Source organism: Parasteatoda tepidariorum, chromosome 4 (assembly GCF_043381705.1).
Source record: "Parasteatoda tepidariorum isolate YZ-2023 chromosome 4, CAS_Ptep_4.0, whole genome shotgun sequence".
Taxonomy (NCBI): domain Eukaryota; kingdom Metazoa; phylum Arthropoda; class Arachnida; order Araneae; family Theridiidae; genus Parasteatoda; species Parasteatoda tepidariorum.
The window spans coordinates 69,838,212-69,863,437 of NC_092207.1; the positions used below are offsets into that span (position 1 = coordinate 69,838,212).

Genomic DNA, 25,226 nt, shown 5'->3' on the forward strand with positions numbered 1-25,226 from the left:
AATTCACTCATATGCGAGTGTTTCAAAACTGCAAGTAAGACACGCGAATGCACAGCCGTGAATCACATCGATTTGCGATCGCAAGTGAGAATCGAATGCAGTGAAAATGTTTCCTAGAAAAATATTCACAGACAGTGACTCTTGCAATTTTGCTGTTTCGAAACTGTTTCGAAAATGCAAACATTTATCGTAATCGAATCGAATCAAATTCAGACAGCTTTAGCGGATATTTGAAGACTGCATTGTCATCAGGAGTCAAGTAAAATTTTGTTATTAAATATTAGTTAGTATTGCTTTTGTATTCATTTAGCTCATGATATTTAACTATTTCATTTGTTGAAATGATTTTATAGTGATATATTTGTACACAGAGTTCTCATTTCTTTGAAAGATATAAAAATTAACATCGTAGGCTTAATCATTCCATAACTGTGATTTATTTATTATATCTATGATAGTATTTAATGATTAACAATTTAATTGATAAATTTCAAATATTTCATGATTAATTAATGTTTTTGTAATTTTAAATAAACCTCTTTATATATATATTTTCTATTATCTTAATTATTTATGCAATTATTTATAAATACTATTCACATTTAATTGTTTATTTTAAATCTTAATATACACACAATGTAAAGACTATCGTAATTATATATAAAGCAGTAAATATTTGCGAAAACACTAATTGTCATGATTGTTATCACTAAATATAAATTAATTCATGTTTCCCTATTAAGGCTTATAGAACTTGATTCTTAGAGGGGAAAAAATTGATTTTTCGAAAAACCTAATTCATAGGATTTCCCAGAAATTGTTCATTAAGAAAAATGCACTTTTGTGTTTTTATTTCATTAAGCTTATTATTTTATATATTAAAAAAGTAGTGAAACATTACAATTCAATTGTTATCTAAAAATAGCGTTTGAATTGGAGTTGCTTTATTTTGAGGGGTTTCATAGCTTTCTTCAAAGTTGACTTATTGCATAAGGAAACTTGTATACTGGTTTTAATTTCAGTGATTAGATTAGTTTTCAGAGAGATTTCCGTATTGTAATCTATTAAAGAATAATCGCCAAGCCTTGGCAGATTCCGTTGAGCTGCCCGTGAGATATGAAATGAAACATGATAGAAAGGGACCAACTCGAAAGGTATAACTCTTAGCCACCCTCAAGCAAACAACTAAGTTTTTTTTTTTTTTTTTTTTTTTTNTTTTTTTTTTTTTTTTTTTGTACAATTTGCAAGTTTAAAATGTATTTGGCACCTTGGCCATTGTAATTGGTGTGCCAGATTACGATCTGGAAATATTCCCAGTATTTCATCATTCAAGTTGTAAATTAGTTTAAAATTTGTAAGAATTAAAAATTTAAGGATCCTAATTCTTTATCAATATAAAAACTGGATGGTAATATTAAATTATAAGTGCATGGTCAAATTCAGCATCTGGTGCATTGCTAATTTTCAATAATATTGTGGTTCATAAACATATTTATATTTGATATTTTATAGGTATAGTTAGTCGTCATAAAGTAGTGTAGACTAAGATTTTCAACCATTTTCTGTTTTTTTATTTTTTTTAATTTCAAGTTCTAGTAGCATTCAAAATACCTAAGTACGGAAAAAGATCACATCTATGGAGATCTCACTGCTTTTTTTTAACATGAAAAATTAGTACTTTATGAAAGGTTTCTATTTCTGCAATTAATATTTAATTTGTGGTTGCAGGTTATATCTAAGTTAAATCTTTTAAATTTATTTTGTTAACCATGTATGAAAGAGTTAAAGTATATTGTAGCTTTTTTTTTAGTTTTTCATTTTAAGAAATAAAAATTCTTATCCATTTGTATTTCACGCACAAGGCATCAAATGTTGTATTATAATGTAATGACTATATGGTTACTTTTTATTTTTCAGTATAGTAATGGCAATTCAAGACGTCGATGTTGAAATGACTTCAGAAGATGCAGATAATGCAGCTGAGAAAGAAAAGGCTCCCAAAGTTGACCTCGAAGCTTTATCACTGGCTGGTAAATTCATTTTTTTCTTACGTTTTTTTAAACTGTTAATTTTGATATATCAATTTGAAAACACTTAAAGCAGTTTATTGTCAAATATTTAAAAACTTATGACATTTTGTATGTGTAACAATATTTTTTTGTATTTCTATTTGCATAATTTCATTATTACTGACAGTGTTTTGACTCTTACATGAAAATTTTCTCAGTGATTTTTTTCCCTTTCACTTCTGAGTAGGTATGAGTTTAAGCAGACAACTTTTAATATTAGGCAGGAGTCATTTAATTTATAGTGCACAGTTGCCAACTCTACTGGATTTACCAGTAGTCTACTGAATTTTGATAGTTTGCCCTGGTCTACTGGTATAGTAAAATCTCCTGGTTACTTGTACATTTTAGAAAATTTTCTAAAATTGAGTAAGTCTTCAAAAAAAGAAAAAAATATACTCATGAAATGGAAATTTTATACAATTTTTAAGTTTGCTTAAATATTTAAATGAGTATTACTAACATAGTGAAGTAATAATCATTTGCAGCTTTTTTATTTGCTTTTTTTTCTTCTTAAATTTTCAATAAATTTTTATTCTAAGAAATCTAAACTATCAATAATGAATTATTTGTTTATTATATATACTCTTGTCATATGCCACTTGTCAATACTGACAAGCCAATTTTAAGGAATGTCCAAGAATTCGACTTCTGCTATCCAGATATGTCACAACCCATTTTACAAGTAGGGCGCATTCATACACCATTCGTCCGCATATTGTAATTTTGACCTGAACCAGAGCAAGATTAATCTCTGGTGGAACTCGTGACCTTTTGGACATGGACCCAACGCCCTATCAACCAGGCTATCACAGCCTTATATACTATACGGTGATGCCATTGTAGGCATTATATATTTCTTAAATTTTAAGTTTCAATTTAACCACTTATTTAAATTTTAACACATTTTATTAAAAATGATTATAAATATTTTATTATTTTCTTAACAACCAAAGTAGTGGCTAACTTTTCAATTCAATACCAGTGTAAAACTCATTAATTCACTGTCACAACTATATTGAATATCATATTCTATTTTTAACTCTATATTCTTTAAGCTACTTTACAAATCTTTCAGTTACTGGGATTGTGATGCCACAACTGGCATTACATATTTATTTCCTATCCTTTTAAATATCTCTTATTACTTAAGCTGATTTAATAGAATTACATTTAAAATAAATCAAAGACTTAATCTTTTAAAAACAAACATGAACATATAATATTTATCCTTCTCTTATAGATCAATGCAACGGATACTTTTTATTTCATTACTAATCCAAAACAAAAATCTATTTATAACTTTTATTCTAATTTCTAACCGCAAAAATGTTTCAGTTGCATGGTTGTAATAATTCTCATAAATTTGTTGGCGACTCGTGATCGCCAAGGTATTATTTTAAACCCAATGTTGATATGCTGGTTAGCTTTGTTTTGGCTATGTTATAATTTATTAAATCGCCAATTTTGGATCTCCTACCAATGCTTCTGTGTCCGTTGGGAACAATTTACACATACTTTTTAATTTGGCTTTAGTTTAGGCAGGTCGTGGGGGAATTGTCTCCTATGGCCTGTCCTTATTAATATTGGTATGCAAAACTTATTCAACTGAAATTCCTTTGAATAATATTTATATCTTGTATCTCGAGCTCTGCAACTATATGAAATAAAAGCTTTTTATTAATTCTGATCGGGTTCAACTGTTAATTTTCACCATCTTATGTTTTTATCATCACAATCTTCTATTTGTCAGTATTCTTCAACTAGTCCACTATACCAATACACCCTCCAACCTCACCTGATATTCCATCATTTCAACATAAAATGGCACCCCTGACTTTTCTTCTCCATAGGGATATATTAATTCTATTAATAATTATAAAAAAATGTTTGGTGTGTGTGATTAAGATGCATCAAAATTATATTAATAATGAAGGGTTAGCTTTGTTTTTGGCTATTTTAGATATCGATAAATCACCAGCTATGGCTCTCTTTCCATGCTGCTAAGTGTCCGTTTGTTTCACTATTCATTTCACTGCTTATTTAAAATTCTTGGCATTGGAACTGAGCATTTTCATTCCTCAATCCTACACAAGAAACACAAATGTACAATGGAACATTACCACCACTACAACTGTCTTCCATAAAACTGGACTAAATATTTTCACAAAAGCTAATGGGAATAAAGTCTTCATATATAGTATTTAAAATTATGAATTGACATAATAAAGGAAAATTCCAATTCATACATAAATGGAAAATATTGCAGACCCTTTGGTTATTAGAGTAATAAATTTTTGTATTTTGATGACTATAAAAATCCTTAAAATTCCCTATATGTAAAATATTTAGTATATCTTAAAACAGTTTATCATAACATTTTTATTTCGTGAAATCAACTGGAGTTTTCCTTTGTGGGTTAATATTTTTATTGCAAGGAAATCTTTTTTTTCTTGTATAGTTAATTGCACTATATTTCGATACGTAATAATCCTTGATATATTTACTGCTTAATATTTTCTCTTTTTCTTTCAACATTTTTAACTTCTTAGGTTTCATTGTTTACTTAATTTAACAAATTTTGTTATTCAAATTTTCAAAATACATAACAAAAATATTTATTGTTAGTTAAATATCAAAATCTATTGAATGTTCAATGAATAAGATTAGAATATATTCTTAATAAATGGTTAATTTAGCTGCAACATTTATTTATGATATCTATTTATGCAATATTTATTAATAAAGTTAGATATATTGTGTAATGTCTACATGTGATTAATGTAATGTAATTTAAAACAAGCAACAAGCATTTTAAAAATTTAATATTTTTTTCATAATAAACAATAATGTATTTATATGAAAGTTTAACAGACATATAAATACATTATTCTTATATACCTATACTATTTCAAAATTTTAGAGTAAGTCAAAAGTTGGATAATTTGTTAATAAATATCTCCTTTTGTTTCAGATATAAAGGAGCACCTGGTTTTCATAGAAAAATCTGTCAACTCAAAAGAACCAAGATTCATTCTTAGAGTTGTAAGAGCTCTTGTGTCCATCAGGAAGCGCTTAACACCAAAAATTTTGCGTAAAGTTGTTACTCATTTTTATGTTCATTCTTCTCAACAAAAAGATGTATTGCTTGCTTTCATTGATGAGGTAAGTTTTTTATTTCATTGATACTGAATTTCTTTATATTTTAAGTTTAGTTTATAATTTTATTGGAAACCAGTTAATATTTTCTTCACTTGGTCGCTTCTTTATTACATTTTTATAAAAATAAAATATTTTTAAAAAGCAATTATATTTTGTAAAATTTTATTATTCTAAGTATTTAATTACATTTACTGTATTAAATTTTTCAAATGTTTATGCGATCTTGTTTATTATTATTGGAAATACACTTTATTATGGGCCAAAATAAGTTTTGCCATTGTAATAGTTAAAGTACAAAATGAATACTGTAGATTATTATATTTGTAGATTTTAATTAAAAAATGGTAAACAACTACATACTAAAATTTGCAAATATCTTACTAGTTTTGTTTACTTTCTAAACGGTGTCGCATAACTTAATTCTTAAAAGATTGGGAATTATATAAGCCTTTGAATTATTTAGAAATAGTGGGTTATAGAAACCTAATAAACGGAATTTATTAAACCATGATTCACACATTATTAAACTACCACTCAAAACTATTTATTTGCTGTCCTGAGCAAGTTGGCATATCTGCATTTATAATTAAATATACTAAAATATACCAAAATAAGATTTAATTCATTTTTTTCTTTGCTAAATAAAATTTTTTGAATCATGCTTTTTGGTTTAAAAATATTTATCTTTTTTTGTGGTTTATTTGTCACATAATTCCTTAAGCTCTAAATTAAAAGTATCTAAACCATTATTCAATAGTATTTTTATGACAAACTTTTTAACTATTGATTGTTTTCTATGGGTTATTAAAATTTTTTACTTATATTCCATAATGCTAAGGTGATAAAAGAAAATAAGAGTTTTTTCAATAAACATATATTATTTTACAACTCCAGTTAACATGTAAGTATGCCCCCAATTTTTTTTTTTTTTTAAATCGATTGAATCAATGCAAATCTTAATATGAAGTGACAAATAGGCATAAAAATCTAAAATGGTAAACGGTTATGGATTTATTAATAAAGAATAGAACACTTAAGTTATTTTAACATAGTGGCTGTTTAAGTTTAACAATAAGCTTTTTAACGTAGTGCAGCATTATATAAAATGATATGGAGTGAAAGTATTTTTAACCAATTTAAAAAATTTTTTGCTAAAATAATGAAAGTTTTTTTTTTTGCAAAAAAAAGTTTGAAAATATATTAATATTAATGAATAAAAAGCATGTATACAATATAAATTTGTTTATGCTGATAACAGTAAATAAATTGAAAAATGAAGTATAATGTCAATAACAGCACTTCTTTCCTGTTTCTTCTTTTGATTGTCACAAGCATAATATGCCATTAACAAGTATAAATAAAGGTTTCTATAATTTTTTTTTTTATATCTCAGTCAATAATTACTTAAAGGACCATCAGCTCTATTTTATTTTAAGCCTTTTTAGAAAGATCATATCTTAGCCTAATTTGCATTCATAATGAGTTTCAGGGTTGGGATTTTGAATGTCCTAAACTTGTTATGGACAAGACGTGTGAGTTTTACCATCTTAAACTGTCCTAAAGTGTCCAAAACCTTGAACATTGGTAAAAGGTAAAAATTCTATGTGTGTAACCATTGTACATGTAATAATTACATATATTAATAAATATCCTATACTTTTTATACATTTTGCTTTTACTTATTAAGGGAAAACAATAAAGTAAAAGATTTATAACTTTAGAAGCTTCACAATTCAATGAACAACAAAAGTGAATACCTTATCCTTTAAATACAAATAAATATGTTTTTAATACTGATAAATTATGTTTTTGGACTGCATTATATTTGGATAAATAATGCAATATTAAAAATAATGATTAACTTTTTTAGTAGAACAAATACTTGTCCTCATTTTTCCTGTTCAAAAATTAATCTTTTATTTTTCACAATATTTTTTTTAAATTGTGACATAATTTGAATAAAGGAGTTTTGGACAGTTAAAGACAAACAGGTTTTAGACAGGATGGTTTAAACTCTGGTTTAAACTGTGAATTAATCCATTCTGTCCTAAACCTTGACAACAATGAGTTTATTAAGATTTATTTTTAGTTTACTTAATTTTTTAGAAATATTTTATTCATTCAGTATAATCTATATTAATCTTGTAAGTGTTTTTGTTAATTTACATTTATAAATGATTTTTATTTAAATTTAAAAAATTCCAATAACTTTACTTATCCTCTATGACCATTAAGTTTTACTAATTGTAATTTTGAATTAAAATCATTCTTTCACATAATTGAATAAAGTAATTGTTTTATAAAGTTGAAGGAACAACTCTAAATTAAATGTATTTAAAATTGTGTGTAACATGTTCTTATAGTGAGTTATATAATTAATTTTATGGTGACTTATATAATATTGTTTTGTTTTTCCTTCCAGAAACTAGTTATTTAGAACATATTTTTGTGTTTTGTTAATTTTATGTATATGAAAAACTTTTAACAATTGGAAGAAATTTTTTTTTGTTATTAGTTATTGTTATCAATATAGTTGATGATAATAAATAATATTTATAAATGTTAAATTCCATGATTTTTTTTCTTCCTGAATTTAAAGATTTTTTAACTTTTAGCCTATGGATATGGATACAAATGGTAACAAAGCACCAACCAGAATAAAGAATGCTAAATCCAGTCTGCAGCCATTATTGCCTGAACAAGATATTTATATACATCTCCTTGTTCTACTTCATCTCATTGATGCAGATCAAGCTCAGTCTGTAAGTATAAATAATCTTGTTTATTTTGTTTTTATTATTTCATTTGTTTTGATTTCCTACTGTTAATTTAACAGGGTGGGCACCACCCACCTGGAATTATCAATGAATTTTTTATACTGAAAAAAAACCTGAAAAAAATAAATGAATTTTAAAGAAAAGCTGGAATTTTTTTCTTAATTTAAATTATTTTACCATCCAGGGTTGCAAAAAACCCGGGTTTTTCTAGAATTGGACTTTTCTGGGTTTTTCATGTTTTTTTTTGGGGGGGGGGTTTCAAAAGAGAGGGCAGGGATAAGTATCTTATTTTAAAAAAAGCCTATTTAATATTAATAATTAAGTTTAATTTTATAAATTGACTTAACATATAGGTAATTAATAATTAATACAAATAAATTGATGCAAAAGTCTGAAAAAATTTTCTCTTGACATCACGATACAAAATGTTATGTGTACTCGCATACATCACACATTTGAAACTTATTTTAGCACAGAATTACTTTTTATTTATGTTTTAGTCTTAAAAAATATTTGAGGAAATTTTTTTATTTGCATAAAAAGCGAATCAAAGGCACTGACTAATCAATACCCATACAGTGAAATCTAGCCAGTAAGGTGACTCTCCAGTCTCCAACATAGTTAGTTTTGACACCATAGGTTAATTTTTTTTAGGCTAGACTAATTTTTTTTAGGCTATATTTCAATAGAATAGCTCTTTAATATAAAAGAGGTTAAAAAAGAAATCTATCTTAGAAAAATCCAGTAAAACCCACTTTAGGGTGGGTTTTACCCAGTAAAACCCGCCCGGGTTTTATTGGGTAGGTGGGTTTTTTGCAACCTTGGTTGTATTCACTTTGTTTAAACTGAAAGTTATCGTGAAATATCTTCAACTTAGCAATACTTTGCTGGCATAAAAACTTGATGGTGGTAAGCAACTCAATTTTAATCTTTTGAAATGCGATTTTTAGAACATTTTAGAGCAATCATTTTGCTTTGAGCTTGAAAAATGTGTGTATTTAGAGAAAATTTTTTTTTTTAAATAATAAACCTACTTGCGTAGCAAACTACAACAATAACACACATTCAATTATTAGGTAAATGAGATAAAAATTGGTAGTAATTATTGGGCCTATAATTGACAAATGAAACTGGAGAGGGATAATTCCTGGAAATAATTCCTGAACACATAAATTTTTTTTTTGTAATTTTCATCATTTCACTGCTAGCTACGCTGCAATATAGTAGTAAAAGGTATATTGGTTAATATCTTCTACTTTTAAACATCAAATGCAATGGATTGTATGATTCAGGGGGTAGTGATGATGATCCAATGAGGTGAATCCTCCGATATCTGGTCAATACGAATTCTGCATCCTTAAAATTTCTTTTTTTTTTTGGATCAATTTTACTGAATCTCACTAGTTTTTCCTGACTTATGTGCATTATAAAAATTTCTTGAAACCTAGAGTTTTTAAAAAAACTTCTTAAAATGATTTTTACTCAGTTTTTTTATTCATTGCTTGAGTATTTAAATACTAGTGTTAAATTATGCCATTGGCCACATTCATAGTATCAGTTTACTGTTTTTGTGTTAAAAAATATTTTAGAATTGTAAGTTTTTTTAAAAAAAATAATTAAAAACTTTATTTTTAAATTAAAGATCATTACATTTTGTATTCTGGAACATTTAACAAAGAAAAAATAGAATAGAAATTTAAATTCATAGTTATTACTGTGATATAGCTTTTGTATATCTTTTTTTTATATATATAATTCCATACCATACATAATCAAAATTATTTCAGATTCTACTCTATAGTTAGTTATTAGGAAACTTATATTTTTCTGAAATTATGTCAGAGTTTTATCTTTCTTGCTTTACAGCTATGCATCCTTTTAACTTCCCTCTGTATTTCTTCTCAATAATTTTCTCATTCTCCTAATTCGTTAGAAACTTACTAGGCCAATTATTATTTATTCAAAGTAGTTACGTTTAAATTTTTGAATCATTGTTTGAAATTTGTGAATATTCATTACAACCAAAATTGATTCATTACACTTATATTTTAGAATTAGTCTTTTATATTTATAATTTAGTGCTGAGTTGCAAATTGTTAATTGATAATGTTTTCCGTTCTGTAACTTATTTCGAGGAGACTTGAGGTAAAAATGTCTTATTTGATGTAAAGGTACATACAATAATTTTCCTTTTTGTCAATGCAATGAGCTCGTTTCATAGCCTTCTAAAATAGATTGGAACTGTAAAGCATTTTGACTAAATTTAGGCATTTCTAGAAAGATAGAAAAGTCGGTTTTTTTTCTCTTTTTTTTTCCGTACACAATCACATTCAATTTATGTTACTTTTGATGAGTATTTGAGTTAGAAATTCTACGCCATTGGAAAAATTAAAAACGCCTGCTGAAATTTGTCAATTAATGTAACACTGTGTCACACCTCTATGTTATCAACATTTTTAATTAAGTCATGTATTTGGTTGAAGTTTTCATCCACACTTGTAAAGGTGTTTTGATATTATTATGAATATTGAGAAGTCAGCGATTTAATCTTTTAAAAAGATTACTATTGGAGATTATATTCCATGGTTTTACTTAGTCATTGTTCATTGAAAGCTGTTATTGAATGACTTTATAATGATTAGTATTGAAAACTTTAATATTTAGGAACTAGTTGAAGAAGCTTTGCTTTTTACGAGAGCATACATCAAGCTATTTTACAAGCATCATTTATTTATTTACATATCATCATCATCATTTATTTATTTACTTCAAATTAATTCTAATTTTTAAAAATCATTTCTTTGGTTGTAATTCAAATAACAGCTAGTATATAAACAGCATTTGAATCTAGTTTTTTTTTTTTTTAATTTGCTGAATTCAAAATTAAAAAATCCAAAAAAAGAAAAATATTTCTATTTGTTGATTTGTTTTAATAAAACTTGAATTTAAAATTCTGTTGCATATGAAAATAACTGTCTATTGCTTACAATCTTAATTAATTAACATATTACTTTTTAAAAACATGCAATTATTATTTAAAAGATTATTTAATTTTACTGCCTAAGTAAAAAGACCTTACCTTGCTATGTATTATTAATAAATAGAATTCTATTGGTTTTGGCTACATGTTTGTTTTATGTATTGATGTTTGTATTATAGAAATATGAGTTATTATCAAATACTTACAAGTTTGATAAAAAACATTATCTTTTTATCCCTTTTTCAGGCTGTTAATTGTGCCGATCTATTAATGAAAAAAGTGTGTGCTCAACCTCAACGAACAGTAGATCTGATTGCAGCAAAATGTTATTTCTTCTTATCCAGGAGTTATGAACTCTCAGGCAGATTAGCCGATATAAGAAGGTAATTTTTTTAATCTAATTTTTTAATATAGAATTTGAAGTAAAGTAAATTTTAGAGAAAACTGAAGTTGAAGTAAATTTTAGAGAAAAATCTCTATTAAAGACTATTTGAAAATTACTACTAGAAAAAATTAACTGATACAACTGAAATATGGAATGCTTGTAAAATATTGTCTCAATTTCAATATACAGTGGAACCATGATTTTACTCCTTCCGCCAAACTAGCAATAAAAAATGCAATTTCTGCTACAATTATGTAAAATAAGTTGTAAAATCTGGTGGACATGTACTTTAGCATATAACAATAATACCGAATAGGTCCTTGAAAAATTTGATTTTAGGTCCTTGAAAGTCATTGAAGTCCTTGAATTTTTTAAAAAAAAATTAAGTGGGGATCCTGTTCATAGTGAAAATTATCTAATTTTAGTAAATTTATTCTGTTTTTTTTTTCTTTTCTTTTGTGTTTGCTTTAAAAAATGTTTTCTAATTACAACATTAGATTGAATGCTCTGAATAATTGAAAAATAAATGCTTTATAAGTGTTATATAATAGCAAAATAAATGTAAAATTTATAGTGTCAAAATAATTCTGGTTTTTGCTAGTTTTGTGTAATTTTTCTTCTATTAGTGATTACCAGAAACCAATATTATTAGTGGTTATTTAGAAACCAATATTATTCTTTGTATATTTAATATTTATTATCTTCAAAAATAAATCTGATGTTGCCTGCTTTAACAGAATTGTAAATGTTTGAAAAAATATTTTGCTCCTTTTTATTTAATATTAAAAATGTCATTGAAATATTTTCTTCTTTCTGTAGCTTTCTTCACAGCCGCCTTAGAAGTGCTGTTTTACGAAATGACTATGAAGGCCAGGCTGTTCTTCTGAATTGTTTATTACGCAATTATTTACACTATAATTTATATGAGCAAGCCTCTAAACTAGCATCAAAATCTGTATTTCCAGAAATGGCTTCTGATAATGAGTGGGCTAGGTTCTTATACTACCTTGGTAAGTTTCTATTATTAAAATTTTATTTGTGAATGTAAACAGTATTACCTGATAGTGAAACAGTATTACCTAAAGTATATATTTTCTTTTTTAATGTGGTCAAAAATATTTTAATCTTGTTATAAAGTTTTTTTTAAAAAACAAATTATTGAATAACATATTACTTCTATATAAAAATGAATTTATTATATTACATGATTAAAAATCTAGAAATATAATGAGCATAATAAAAAGTTTTCATATTCAAGTCTGAGACTAATCGGAAAATATTGTGCTGTAGTGTAAAATACTTTTTCTATTTTATTTCTCTTTATTGATGCTTGATTACCAGTTCTTTGCAAGTTGAATAATTTATTTTTCATAATTATTTTTAAAAATTGTTTTAATGATTTTACAAAATCTTCTACATTTTTTTTTCTGTGTTGGCAACTCTGGAGTTTCAAATATATAACTGATTATTTTTACAATTTACATGGCTCATTATCTATTTTTGTAAACCTGAAAGTGTATTAATCCAAATAAATATGGCATGTGTGCACTTGCTTGCCCTCATCCTTTCCTTATTCTTTTCAGGTCTCAAAGTTGTCCTTAATTTCCTTAAAAAAATTTAAAAAAAAGAAAGAAAGTGTTCTTAATTATTAAACATTTCAATAAATGTCCTGAAATTTTTGTGTTTTTCTAAATTTTTTAAAAGTTAACAGGAAGAATAAATATTATTTATCTAAATAAGAATTGAAGAACTTTCAAATTCAAAAATTATGTCATATGAAACAAAGTAAATAACAAAATGAGCTATAAAGTTTTCATAGCGCATAAAGGATAATATTAATCTACTTCCAGTGTTGGAGCCTTAATTTGAGGGTATAAAAGCTTGTCTTTCTACACCCCCTTCATCACTATTTCGCGAGAGAATCCTCGTATTTTGCTATTAATTAACGATTTTCCGTAGATAGACTGTTTCCACTACCCATTTTTTTAAAAAAGAAATATTTAATAATAAAAAAAAATTATTACCAATTGTATATCTGTGAACCCATATTGGTATTGTACAAATTGCTCCCATTAGAGCAGCATCCTTAAATTTTGGAGNATAAGACGTTTAAGAGCAAACGATGTTTTGCCTGTGTTTTGCTCATTCCCTTATTTTTATCAGATTTGTTTTTATTTATAAGGCATAGTGTTTTTATTTATAAGGCATTTCATTTTTCCTTGTTATTTTCTCTTACAGGTCGCATAAAAGCTATTCAATTAGATTATTCTGAAGCCCATAAAAATTTACTACAAGCAATCAGAAAAGCTCCAGAGACATCTGCTGTTGGATTCAGGCAAACAGTATGCATCCGATATTTATCAGTTTATTTTTGTAAATTAATTTATCCTCCTAATAATAGCATAAATTCTGCATTATTAGATTAGCCTCAAATCTTTTTAATCAAAATCAAACTAGTTAAATTATCTTTTCTATTTTATTTGACAGGAAATTTTAAATATCTTTTTATCAAGAGTTTTGTTTTGTTAAATGTTTTTATGCACAAATTAATTGCTACAATGCAAATGAACAGATTTAATTATATTTGCTGTTTTGATCACTCAGATCTTATGCTAAAATATCTTACCATCTGAATATTTGTAGTTTAAAAATTGAAGACATTAAAAAAAGTTGCAAAAATTGACTTTTTTTTTAATATTATTTATTTCTTTTTATTTATATATTGATTTATTTTCCTAAATTGCACTATTGGTAAATTAATGGATTTTTATATATGTTGAAATAAAATAATGACAGCTAAAAGTTTTTAAATTATTAGAAAAATATGAGTTTTTATAAGATTTATTCATAGTAAAAGTAATTTGTTAAAAATGTATTTAAAGTGTACTGAAGAAACCGTTTCTTTTTTATTGTTTTCTGTTACTTTATAAAATAAGTGTTAACTGTCACAAATTCAAGATCTTTTTCATACGATAATATATTGGATATAACTCAAGCTAACTAAAATAAATAAAACATAATGAAAAGCATATTCTGTTTCCCAATCCTAGAAGGAACCTTTTTCTTTCTTAAATGACTTTTTTAACAAGAGTCTGGCAAGAAATTCTGCTCTATCCCCTGGTCTGTAATATTGAATGCAATGTGTCGAAATTTTATGTGCATTAATATGATTATCTAATTCCATCCAGTCATAAAACTTATTCACTCATAAAAACAAGACATGGGCGGCAGTGACGCAACATCACATTTTTTGTTAGGTATGAAACACTTCTGTTCTGCATTTTCTTTGTTTCATTATTTACAGTTAGGGGAAATAATTTTAGTTACAAAAGTTGTTTTTTAATATCTACTGTATTTTATGTTAATAATTTTTTTTCATTACATTTTGTAGGTTTACAAATTGGCAATAACTGTAGAATTATTGCTTGGTGATATACCTGACAGGTCTTTGTTTCGCCAACCTCAATTAAGAAAATCCTTGGCACCTTATTATAAATTAACTCAGGGTATGTAAATATTGAAATTATAGTGTTGCTACAACTTGATTGTTACAGCCTGTTCTTTTATTCAAATTTTACTACAATTATTAGATTTATTTTTACTGGCTGCATTGCTGTACTGTATCAAAACCAATTTGTGTAGTTTCGTTTCTTATATATTATATATATAATATACTATGAGAAACGTATTTTTGACAGGAAAATAATTGCCTCTAAATTTTAGATCTGAAGTTGTTGATACCTGAAAATAGTTCTTTTTCTGTTAGATCACAAAAGGAATTCAAGTTTTAAAAAAACATTAACTTAACTAACATTTGCACAAGCAAATTGAGATAAGGAATAAAATCACTTTTACCTTCCTTCAATGAAAAACAATGTATCTGGAAATGACGGCACATCTGTTGCACAACAAACTCTGTAATGAATATGAGCAACAGCAGATAATATAAAGCCCAAGTTACCTGAATTTCAGTTTTACTACTCTTATTCGGAGAATTAAAAATGAAGGCTATAGCAAAGCCAATGGGGTAAAACAACCAGTTAAAAGTTTCACAAGTTGAACTCACCTGGTTGACAAATAATCTTCAGGCAATATTAGAAAAAAACAGTTCCAACTATATAATAGAATACTCTGGGGTGATTACTTTAGATATTTGTCGGAGACATCATTGCTCACACCATTGTACTTAAAAACAATAGTTATAGGCACCAATTGACACATGGTTTCCCACTGAGAATTCTATTTTAGCTCTTTTTTGGATGGGGCTCAGTGTATATATTGTACAGACTAACAGGTTATGACATAGCAAAAGTTCCTCCATTTACGAAAAGTTCGATAATCTGTCCACTGCAAGACCAGTACATTTCCAATATTTTTACACTTTAAAATAAGTAATTAAGAAAGTGGTAATTAGACCATTTGAGATGTATCCTAACCTCATGGATGCTCTCCAGTGTTGTATTTCTCCCAATGTGAGAATATGAAACATGCTCCATAATGAAGAAAACTACAGCGAAACTCACCACAGCCAAATAAAGAACATGTGTTTTGGCAAAAACAGGGCTGCCCAACTGTTCTAATAGACCAGATGAATTTGTAGGACCACATGCTATACCCTCTAATGTGTGGGCAAGGGAATGATTATCCAAGCCCACTTTGGAATTGGTGGATACGAAGAAAATGAATCACCGGAAGCTCAGAAACGATATGACGGCCGAGATAGTCGCAGAATGACGTATCTGTATGTCAACCAGAGATGGGCATTTGTCATTCAGAATAATGAATAAAGAATGATGAATAATTATTCAAAATCTGAATAATGAATGATGAATAAAGATTTATTCATTAGTCAGAAATATTTTGAATAAAGAATAAATCATTCATTATTCCTTATTCAGTATCCTTTATTCATTAGTCAAGAATAACTGAATAATTTCACTGGTCAACAAAAATGGGCACGGAATACTCTAATTGACTACGATTATGACAACTATAAATAAAACGTTAATCCTTTTCAAGTATATTTATATAATGTTTGAGAAAATGTACTTTTGTCTAACATAATGCATACTTTTGAGAAATGGTTACATGGCAAAAAAGCGTTTAATTTTTTAAGTTAAAATTTTATTTAAAAATTTAAAGTATATTATCGTTTGCTTTCAAAAACTATAAAAAATTGCGTTTTATAGATTTTAGAACAAAATTTTAAAATGAACTTAAGTAACTAAACTGTTATAAACCTACTTTTTAGCACAACTAAGTATGTTACGCTGGAGTACGTTAAAATAACATAAAAATAAATAGTCCTACTTGTCTGAGTTTTATAGTTTAATTCCTAAAATAAGACGTTTAAGAGCAAACAGTGTTTTGCATCTCGTTGTAGACAAAGACATATCGATTGCATTTATTGCTGGTTATTCNACGCTGGAGTAAGTTAAAATAACATAAAAATAAATAGTCATACTTGTCTTAGTTTTATAGTTTAATTCCTAAAATAAGACGTTTAAGAGCAAACGATGTTTTGCATCTCGTTATAGACAAAGACATATCAATTGCATTTTTTGCTGGTTATTCAAAATTTTATTCAGAAAAATTAGTCAGGACTAATGAGTTTATTCATCAATCATTATTCAAAAATTTTTATACATTTGCATAATGAATGATGAATAATGACTAAATTTTCATATGAATAATCATTCAGAATAAATTTATTCTGAATAAATTTTGTCATGAATAAAATTTTCGTGAATAATGCCCTGCTCTGATGTCAACAAAACAAATAAAAAACAAAGGTTCTATAGCAATAAATTTATTTTAAAAACATTAAAATGGTAAACATACTCTCACAAACTAAGTGACAAAAAGAAAGAATGCTAAATAATTGGCCTCATCAAAAGCTTGAATTCTCTTTAAACCGATAAGGGATGGTGTCATGATCCACGCGAAAACGACCATCAGCAAATGAACATTAACTGGCCGAACCCTCAGACCATGACGTTACCGACATAAGGTGAATGTGTGACATCGTCATCTTAAGCGACTGCCGCTGATCGAATCTATACCCTTTTTTATGTTATTTAATCAATCAAAATTGAAATAACCCTTTTAGCATTTGTTTATCTAACACAATAGTCATTTACTGAAAGTAAGACAACATTCAAGCGGTTAAAAAGAATCCCTGTGAATGTCCTTAAATAGGTGCGAGCCTTGGCGGTACTGGCTTCACTGCTTGATTCCAAAATGAATGAATAACATGATTGTTTAAAGGGCTTGTGGCTAATGCACTATACTCATAATTTTCACGTCTTTTAATTTTTTCAGGGGGAAAATACTGTTAAAATATGTTCACTTAAGTATTTTTTTGTGTTCTGTTCGCTCTGTATATTTTTTTTAATGTGAAGAAAAAATACATGTGACGATTTGGGTGGTATAGTGGAGTATTAAATTAGGAAATATGTTGTGTAATTATCAAAGGTAGGGTAGCTAGTTAAAAGTGGCTACAAATTGAATTTTAAAATATTTAACAAATACAGCCTAATCCAAATTCATCACACACACACATTCAACAGAAAGATAAGTTTGTTTAGAAATAAGAATCAAAAGAGTTAATTTATTTTATTAAATATGTTAATGTTAATTAATTTATCTATTATCAAACACTATCACTGCATGAATTTGACCATGTGGCAGAACATCACCAGTGTTCTCCCTAAGTGTTTTGACAAGGGCAGCCCACCCTGCCTGCTCTTAGATTCCTATTAATGCCTTCTTGCCCTTTTAGTAAAAATAAGCTGCCATCCCTTAAAAACATGCCTTTTATTCATAATGCATTAATAAAAAATTCCCCGTTTAATTAATTACGCATTGGTAAAACTATCTGTGTTCATGGATTTAATTCTGATTATTATTACAATAATTTTTTGTTTAAATTCTTCTCTCTTTGAAATATGCGCCTTTTGATGTTCATTTTTAAATAATTTCCAGTTTAAATTATAGAAAAAAGCTTTTAAGTTTATCAATTAATCTTTTTTTTTAGTTTTTTTGAAAAATTATACTCAGATATTGTCTTTTAGCATGCCTTTAATTATATTTTTTTAACTACAAATTTTTCTCTTATTTTGATAATGAGTGAGAGTTACTTTTTTAAATACACACATTAAATAGTATAAGAGGGTCATTTCAAAATTGTTTAGGATCAAATGCAGTTGCTACATAATGTTTCAAATTTTGATAAGGTGTTAAATGAGTGCCTTTTCAAAACTCAAAGTGCCCCTTTCAGAGACGAAGCACCCTACTCTTTTTTATTCCTCTGTGATCACTAAAGATTTCAATTATAAACATTTTTGCTGTATTTTAGAGAAAATAATAAAAAAAAAGAAAAAAAAACTAAAATATTATCTATGTGGGCCCACTTTTCTCCCTTCCTCTGCCTTCTCATTGACTAAAAATCGGCAGACAAGTAATGCTTATCTTTTCTAATGGAGCCCATTTCAAACTGTATTATCTAGTGTTGTATTTGAATTGTCCAAGACAGAAAGAGACATGGTTTTGATACAGCAGTGCAGCCAAGAGAAATAAATCGTAAAACTGTAGAAAAATTTGAATATAAGAACAGGCTATAACAAGCAAGTTGTAGCAACACTACAAAATTTTATACAATAATTTTCCTTTTAGTTATTATAATTTTTCTTTTCAGTATTTTATGGATAATGTAATTTCTCAGATTATTTTAATTTGCTAGCTGTTGTGCTACTTGATTTATTTTATTTTTCTTGCATTTGTTCTTTAAGTAAAAGATAGCTCTTTATTATACTCTATAATTGCTTCATATTATAAATTTTTTAAAATTAGTTTTAAAGTTCATTTTACTATATTTTATGTTAATGGATAAAATAGTATTGAAGTGTTAAAATTTTATATTAATTAAAACTCAATTCTTTTATTGTAGCTTACTGCAAAATTTTTTAATTTATTAAAGTAATCAAATTTTGAAAATGACTAATTGATCTTGAACACTGCTTAATAGCTTATGAAAAGTGTTTTTTGTTTACTGTTATATGTTTATAATAAATACTGTCAAAAGTATATTAGAATCTTTTGTGAAACTTACATTTTTTTGTTTTAGCTGTTAAAGCTGGGAACCTAAACATGTTTAATGAAGTTCTGGAGAGCTTAGGCCCTCAATTCCAGAAGGATCACACTTATACTCTCATTCTGAGGTTAAGACATAATGTAATAAAAACGGGTATTCGCATGATCAGCCTGTCATATTCTCGCATCTCTTTGTCAGAGATTGCACAAAAGTTGACGTTAGGAAGCTCTGAAGATGTTGAATTCATTGTAGCTAAGGTTTGTCTTTTTATTTTTGTTATACCCTTATGAGTGTTATCATTTCTACTTGAAATTTAAAAAAATATTGTCTAGAACTACTTATAAATAATTTCAACAAGTCAAAAAGACTAATAGTCATGTTCTTCAGTTCTGATATAAGTTTCATAAAAATTTCATGAAACTACTTGTACATTTTTCTGCGCACTTTTGTATTTTCAAGTTTGTAAGTCTTGTAGTTTTTACATAGCAAGACAAAATATAGCCAGGATGGCCACCCACCTGAAATTATCAGGGAATTTTTTTTTATACTTCTGGAAAGTTTGGGTGAAAACCTGGGAAAATCAGCAAAATTATAAAAAAAAGCTGGAATTTGTTTAATTTTATTAATTTAAATTATTTTACCATCCGTTATGTGCCTCCTTTTTTTAGACGGAAGTTTATTGCTATACTGTTGAAATATCAACTTAGCAATACTTTGTTTGCATCAATATTTGTTCCATTATAATCCTGTTAAATTAGAATGCAATGCTACATGAAACTCTCCCATGGTTGATAAATGGATGAATAAACCTTTGACCTCTTTGGAGACTATGGGACTGTGCAGTTTTAAAAAAGCAAAGATTGTTATAGAGGTGGAAGAAGGGGTTAGGATATCTGCTTTTGTTTACGACAGGTTTTTTTTAAGTCTGTGGGCTGATTCCATTTATTATTGTTCAAGTTTGTTCCGATGCTTTTGGGATAGTTTTTTTTTCTTATGATAAAATTATTCAAAATGTTTTAGTACTTAATAAAATTCTCCAAAATTTATTAATTGGTTATAACTTAATAACAATAGATCTTATATTGCACTAGCTTTTGTACTCCCGTCCTATGAAATCAGCGAATTAGTTTTTCTGAGCAAAGCCATTCGATCACAATTTTTCTTGTCACTAACAGCGATGTTTATCGACAAATTGTTTCAATTGTTGCATTAGTTCTAATTTTCTCAATTTCATTATAGCCTTTTATAACATTTTAATTAAAAAAAAGTCCTTTTAAAAACTAACTACATGTTAACATTTAATTTTATTATATTTTATGTTAACATTTAAAAATTTGATTTTTGGTATGTTCCTTGCATTCCAGAGATATTTCTGAAACTGTTTCTCTTTTTACCTTAGAAAGCTAGCAAAGACTAAGGAATGTATAATAAAAACATATTAATTCATGTATTAACACGTAACCTAAAAATTCTTTATTCATGTGCAGAGCCGGCACTAAACACTTCAAACTACCAGCCAATTAATTAGCCAACGGAAAGAGTTCCATCATGCGATGTTCCATGATCAAGCAACGAACATGTTGATCAATATTTTTGCTAACATTATCCGGATTAGTTGTGACATATCTAAAGAAAATTACTGTAATCTAATAAAATAACAAGATTTGTTCAGAAAAATTCATATTAATGTAATTATCAAGATCTTGCAGTGTTTATTTCCCCCCTTCTTATCGATAGAAAAAATTGTTTGCCTAAACACGATTTCTTTCACTGAATTAAATGGGTGTACATTTAATTTCCCACCATTCGTCACAAGATGGCACTACCAGGTTGTGTAGAAATTGACTGGTGTTAAAAGCCTTATTGTAAGTTAGTTCATTTGGTAACAAAAATTTTTACTGATTCCGTATTTGCGTTACGTAATTATTTTCGTGCAAAAATAGCAAGTTTTGTGCCAAGTAAGTGCCATTTGCAGGAACTTTTGATCTACTTTAATTTAAAGAAATTTGAAGCTGAGTCATATCGATTGCTTGGAGAAGCATGTGGTGAGGCTGCTTTAAGTGAGAGAAGTTGTCAGGAGTGGTTTCAGAAGTTTAAAAACGGTGAGTTCGACGTGAAAGACGAAGAATGTAGTGGAAAAACCGAAATTGTATGAAGATGAGGACTTGGAAGAAGATTCCTCCCAAACGAATAAAATACTTGCTCTTACATTACAAGTGACTCACTCTTACATTACAAGTGACTCAGTAAGCAATTCCACATCATTTAAAATCGTTGGAAATGATTAAAAAACAAAGAAGTTTTGTTCCATACGAACTGTAGCCAAGAGACATTGAACGTTGATTTTGCTATTAAAAATTTTCTAATTGATATATCAACAAATGAATGCACAAAATTGTTAAGATGAATATTGCAAGCACAAAGAAAAGAAAAATTTGGAAAATGTGTAAAATAAAAAAGCCTTAGGAATTTAAAAATTTTGAATTTGTTCAATATTTTTTACAATGTAAAAAAAAAATTAAGCAGATTGACTATTTTTTGAAGATAAATTATTGATTATAAGTTAAATGAGTATGTAAAGCATCCACAAAGTGAATGATTATACTTTTATTTAAAAAAATGTTACAAGGGTACTGTGACCCCTTAAAGTCAAATACAATTTCAAGTGTTTTTCTTCTTTTTAATATAAATTAACCTCATTAGAGTAACACAGTTCTCCCTAGAAATAAAAAAGGGCAGGGTGCTTCCTAACAAAAAAGGACACTTGGAGTTTTGAAAGGCACCATAAAAATTTATCAAATGTGTAATATTATTTTATAACTGGTTTTGATCCTCAATAATTTTAAAATTATCCTCTTATGCTATTTTCTGTGTGTATTTCAAAAAATAATACTCACTGATTATCAAAATAAGAGAAAAATTTGTAGTTTATAAATAATAATTAAAAGCATACTAAGAGATAATCTCTGTGCATAATTGTTTTTCTTCAAAAAAAGTATAAACTAAAAAAAATTATGTTTTGCTAAGCAATTTTAAAGATTTTTTCTATAATTTGAACATTTAAACTAAAAATTATGAAACAATAAATATTTAAGGGTGATTTTTTAAAGGTATTTATATAAAATAAAATTTAACGATTAAAATTGCTTAAAAAGTCATTAATATGAAAAAGAAACTTCTAAAAATTTAACCAGTTGAGAATAATACTAATAAAATAAATATTTGTAATAGCAATCCAAATAAACCTATAACCACAGGTAATATTAAATAGTGAATTAGATTTTTTTAATGAAATATGAATGAAAAGTTAGTATTTTTAAGGGATGGTGGGTTATTTTTATAAAAAGGGCAAAGAGAGCTCATCAAAGGGCAGGGAGACAGGCCACCCTTCTAAAAACATGTTGGGAGAACACTAGAGTAATGCTATGAAGTTTTCCTCGATAGTTTCAAATTTTCCACAAGCGGCTTTCCTGTATGGTATGTACTGGCTGAGAAATTAGATGATTTTTTAAAAGCATGTTTATGTAATAAATGCCTCTTATTTTTTCACTTAGTATTATTGTTCTTGTTTTGCTAGAAAGTTTTAAAAATTCTTTGTTTCTATCTTTTAGTGTGTTAAAAAAAAGTATATAGGATTTTAAAACTCATTTTATCTCTTCTAGGCCATCCGTGATGGTGTGATTGAAGCTACCATAAATCATGCGCAAGGCTATATGCAATCTAAACAAACTGTGGATGTTTACAGTACTGGTGAACCTTTAGCTGCCTTTCATAAAAGGATAAGTTTCTGCCTGGATATTCACAATAAATCTGTCAAGGTATTCTTATTGTATTTATAATTTTTATTCCTTTAATTGTTTTTTCTATAGTAAAATGATGCTGTGACAATGCATATAACTCTACTGTAGACAATAACAATTGTAACAATTTTTGTAAATTTTATTCTTTTGTTTTTTCTATAACAAAATGAATCTGTAACAATATAAACAATTCTACTTGAACCCATTGTGGTAGTGGTCAGGTGTAAGACATCTCTAGTTTTATTATATTTTATACTGTGGTGTCTTTAAAACAAAATCTGTTACTGTGTGCAGAAAAATTTGTTATTTAGAAAGTTTTGTTTCATTTAGTTTCGAGGCTCTTGCAGTTATTAAAGGAAGTTTTTAGTCTGTGTGACAAGTTCAAACATCTATAATTATGACTTTGAATTAAAGTTAATATATATATTATAAGTGTATTAAAATCATTTATATTCTTTCTAAAACAATATGTTTTAGTTTGCTTTGAAAATTCTGAGATTTTACGATGCTAAATTTTCACATGTTAAAAGTGAACTAAAAATTGTCAGGCATGTTATCTTTGAGTTGGAAACCTCTTTTAATCGATTTGAATTAATGTATCATTTTAGTCCAATGTGGTTTCTGGATTTCTTGGTTTAAATGCTTAAATTAGTTATAAATGCTTATTCACCCGCTTTCAAAATGTCAAGGACTTACATCATGTAACATTCTTTCATTCCTTTCTGATGTTCGAACTATTGCTCAAATTCCAACTTTCATTTGTAACTGTATCCGAAAATTGAAGATTTGATTAAGAAAACATAAAATTTAAGCATTAAATATTTACAAATTGAAAGTCATCTATTGCTTTACATTTAATAAACTAACACAAATCATTAATTACTATTGCTTTTCAACAGATTCTTAGCAAATAAATTCATTTAGTTTTGAATTAACAGATACTTAATCTCAAAGTAGGCAACCTGGAATAAAATTAAAGATAAATTTTAAGAAAGCATGAAAAAAAGAAACCTTTATTTATTATTATTATTTTTTTTTTTACTTTAAAGCTTGACATTGGTGAATAGGTCTCCAAATATATGCATTCAATATCAATAAAAAATATAATTTTTAAATAAATTGATTAGTGCTAAAATGACTGCTGTGTTGAATTAAATAGCGAATTGAAATTTTTAATTTTTTAAGCGACTTGAAAAATTTTTGCACACAGTTATAGAATTCATTTATTCAAATATGATTCCGTGCAAATAGTAAATTTTAATTACTTTTTTTTATTAAATATTAATTGAAAAATTTAGAATTATAAGGTATAAAAATTTTTACATCATTTTAAAATGTATAATTTTACATCACAAAATGCAAAATTTGAGCAAAACCGGTTGAATAGTTCCTGAGAAATCTAAGTTTAAAAAAGCTGTATATTTAAAATTTGATTTTTGAGGAACTATTCACCCAATTTTGCCCAAATATTTTGTATTTTGACATGATGTTAAATACTTTAAAATGATATAAGAAAATGTATACCTTACAATTCAAATTTTTTTCTCGCCTATTATTAAAAAATAAATAAATATATACTATTTATTTTTTGCAAAAATTATTCAATCCACTTAAAAAGTTCTCAATGTGGCGAAGTACGTAAAAAGTAATATTAATAGTAAAGGGACTAAACCCTAAACCAGTGGTTACCAACTGGCAGACCGCATTCGGCCCGCAAACTAAAATATATTAGTTGTCATTTTTTGCAGATAATTTTCGTACAAAAATCTAATATCTATCTTCGAGCTAAAATTGAGGATCAGCCAACTTATCTTCAACTGGAACTGTGTGAACTTCAAGCAGATGTATTTTTGCAAATGAGGGAGGAGAAAGGAGCTGATTTCTTTAAATTGTTAGATAAAGAGAGATTCCCCATTCTGTGAGAATTTGGCCAAAAATTCACACCAATATTTGGAAGTACATAC

At 27.1% G+C, this 25,226-nt stretch overlaps 1 protein-coding gene and 1 pseudogene across 10 annotated transcripts in view; one reads left to right on the top strand and one right to left on the bottom strand.

Moving 5' to 3' along the window:
- The window catches only part of LOC107437061 (regulatory particle non-ATPase 3), a 32,785-nt gene continuing 7,559 nt past the window's right edge, over window positions 1-25,226 (top strand). For 2 of the 10 annotated variants that reach the window (XM_071180006.1, XM_071180010.1), the window contains exons 1-10: window positions 287-408; window positions 1,918-2,030; window positions 5,041-5,231; window positions 7,844-7,990; window positions 11,232-11,368; window positions 12,190-12,380; window positions 13,609-13,712; window positions 14,762-14,876; window positions 19,496-19,719; window positions 23,125-23,280. In XM_071180006.1, the coding sequence (XP_071036107.1) occupies window positions 1,925-2,030; window positions 5,041-5,231; window positions 7,844-7,990; window positions 11,232-11,368; window positions 12,190-12,380; window positions 13,609-13,712; window positions 14,762-14,876; window positions 19,496-19,719; window positions 23,125-23,280 (1,371 nt within the window). In that variant the 5' untranslated portion in view covers window positions 287-408; window positions 1,918-1,924. The other 8 variants (XM_016048940.3, XM_016048944.4, XM_071180005.1 and 5 more) reach the window with 8 other exon arrangements.
- Window positions 15,158-17,401, bottom strand: LOC139425517 (ethanolaminephosphotransferase 1-like; annotated as a pseudogene).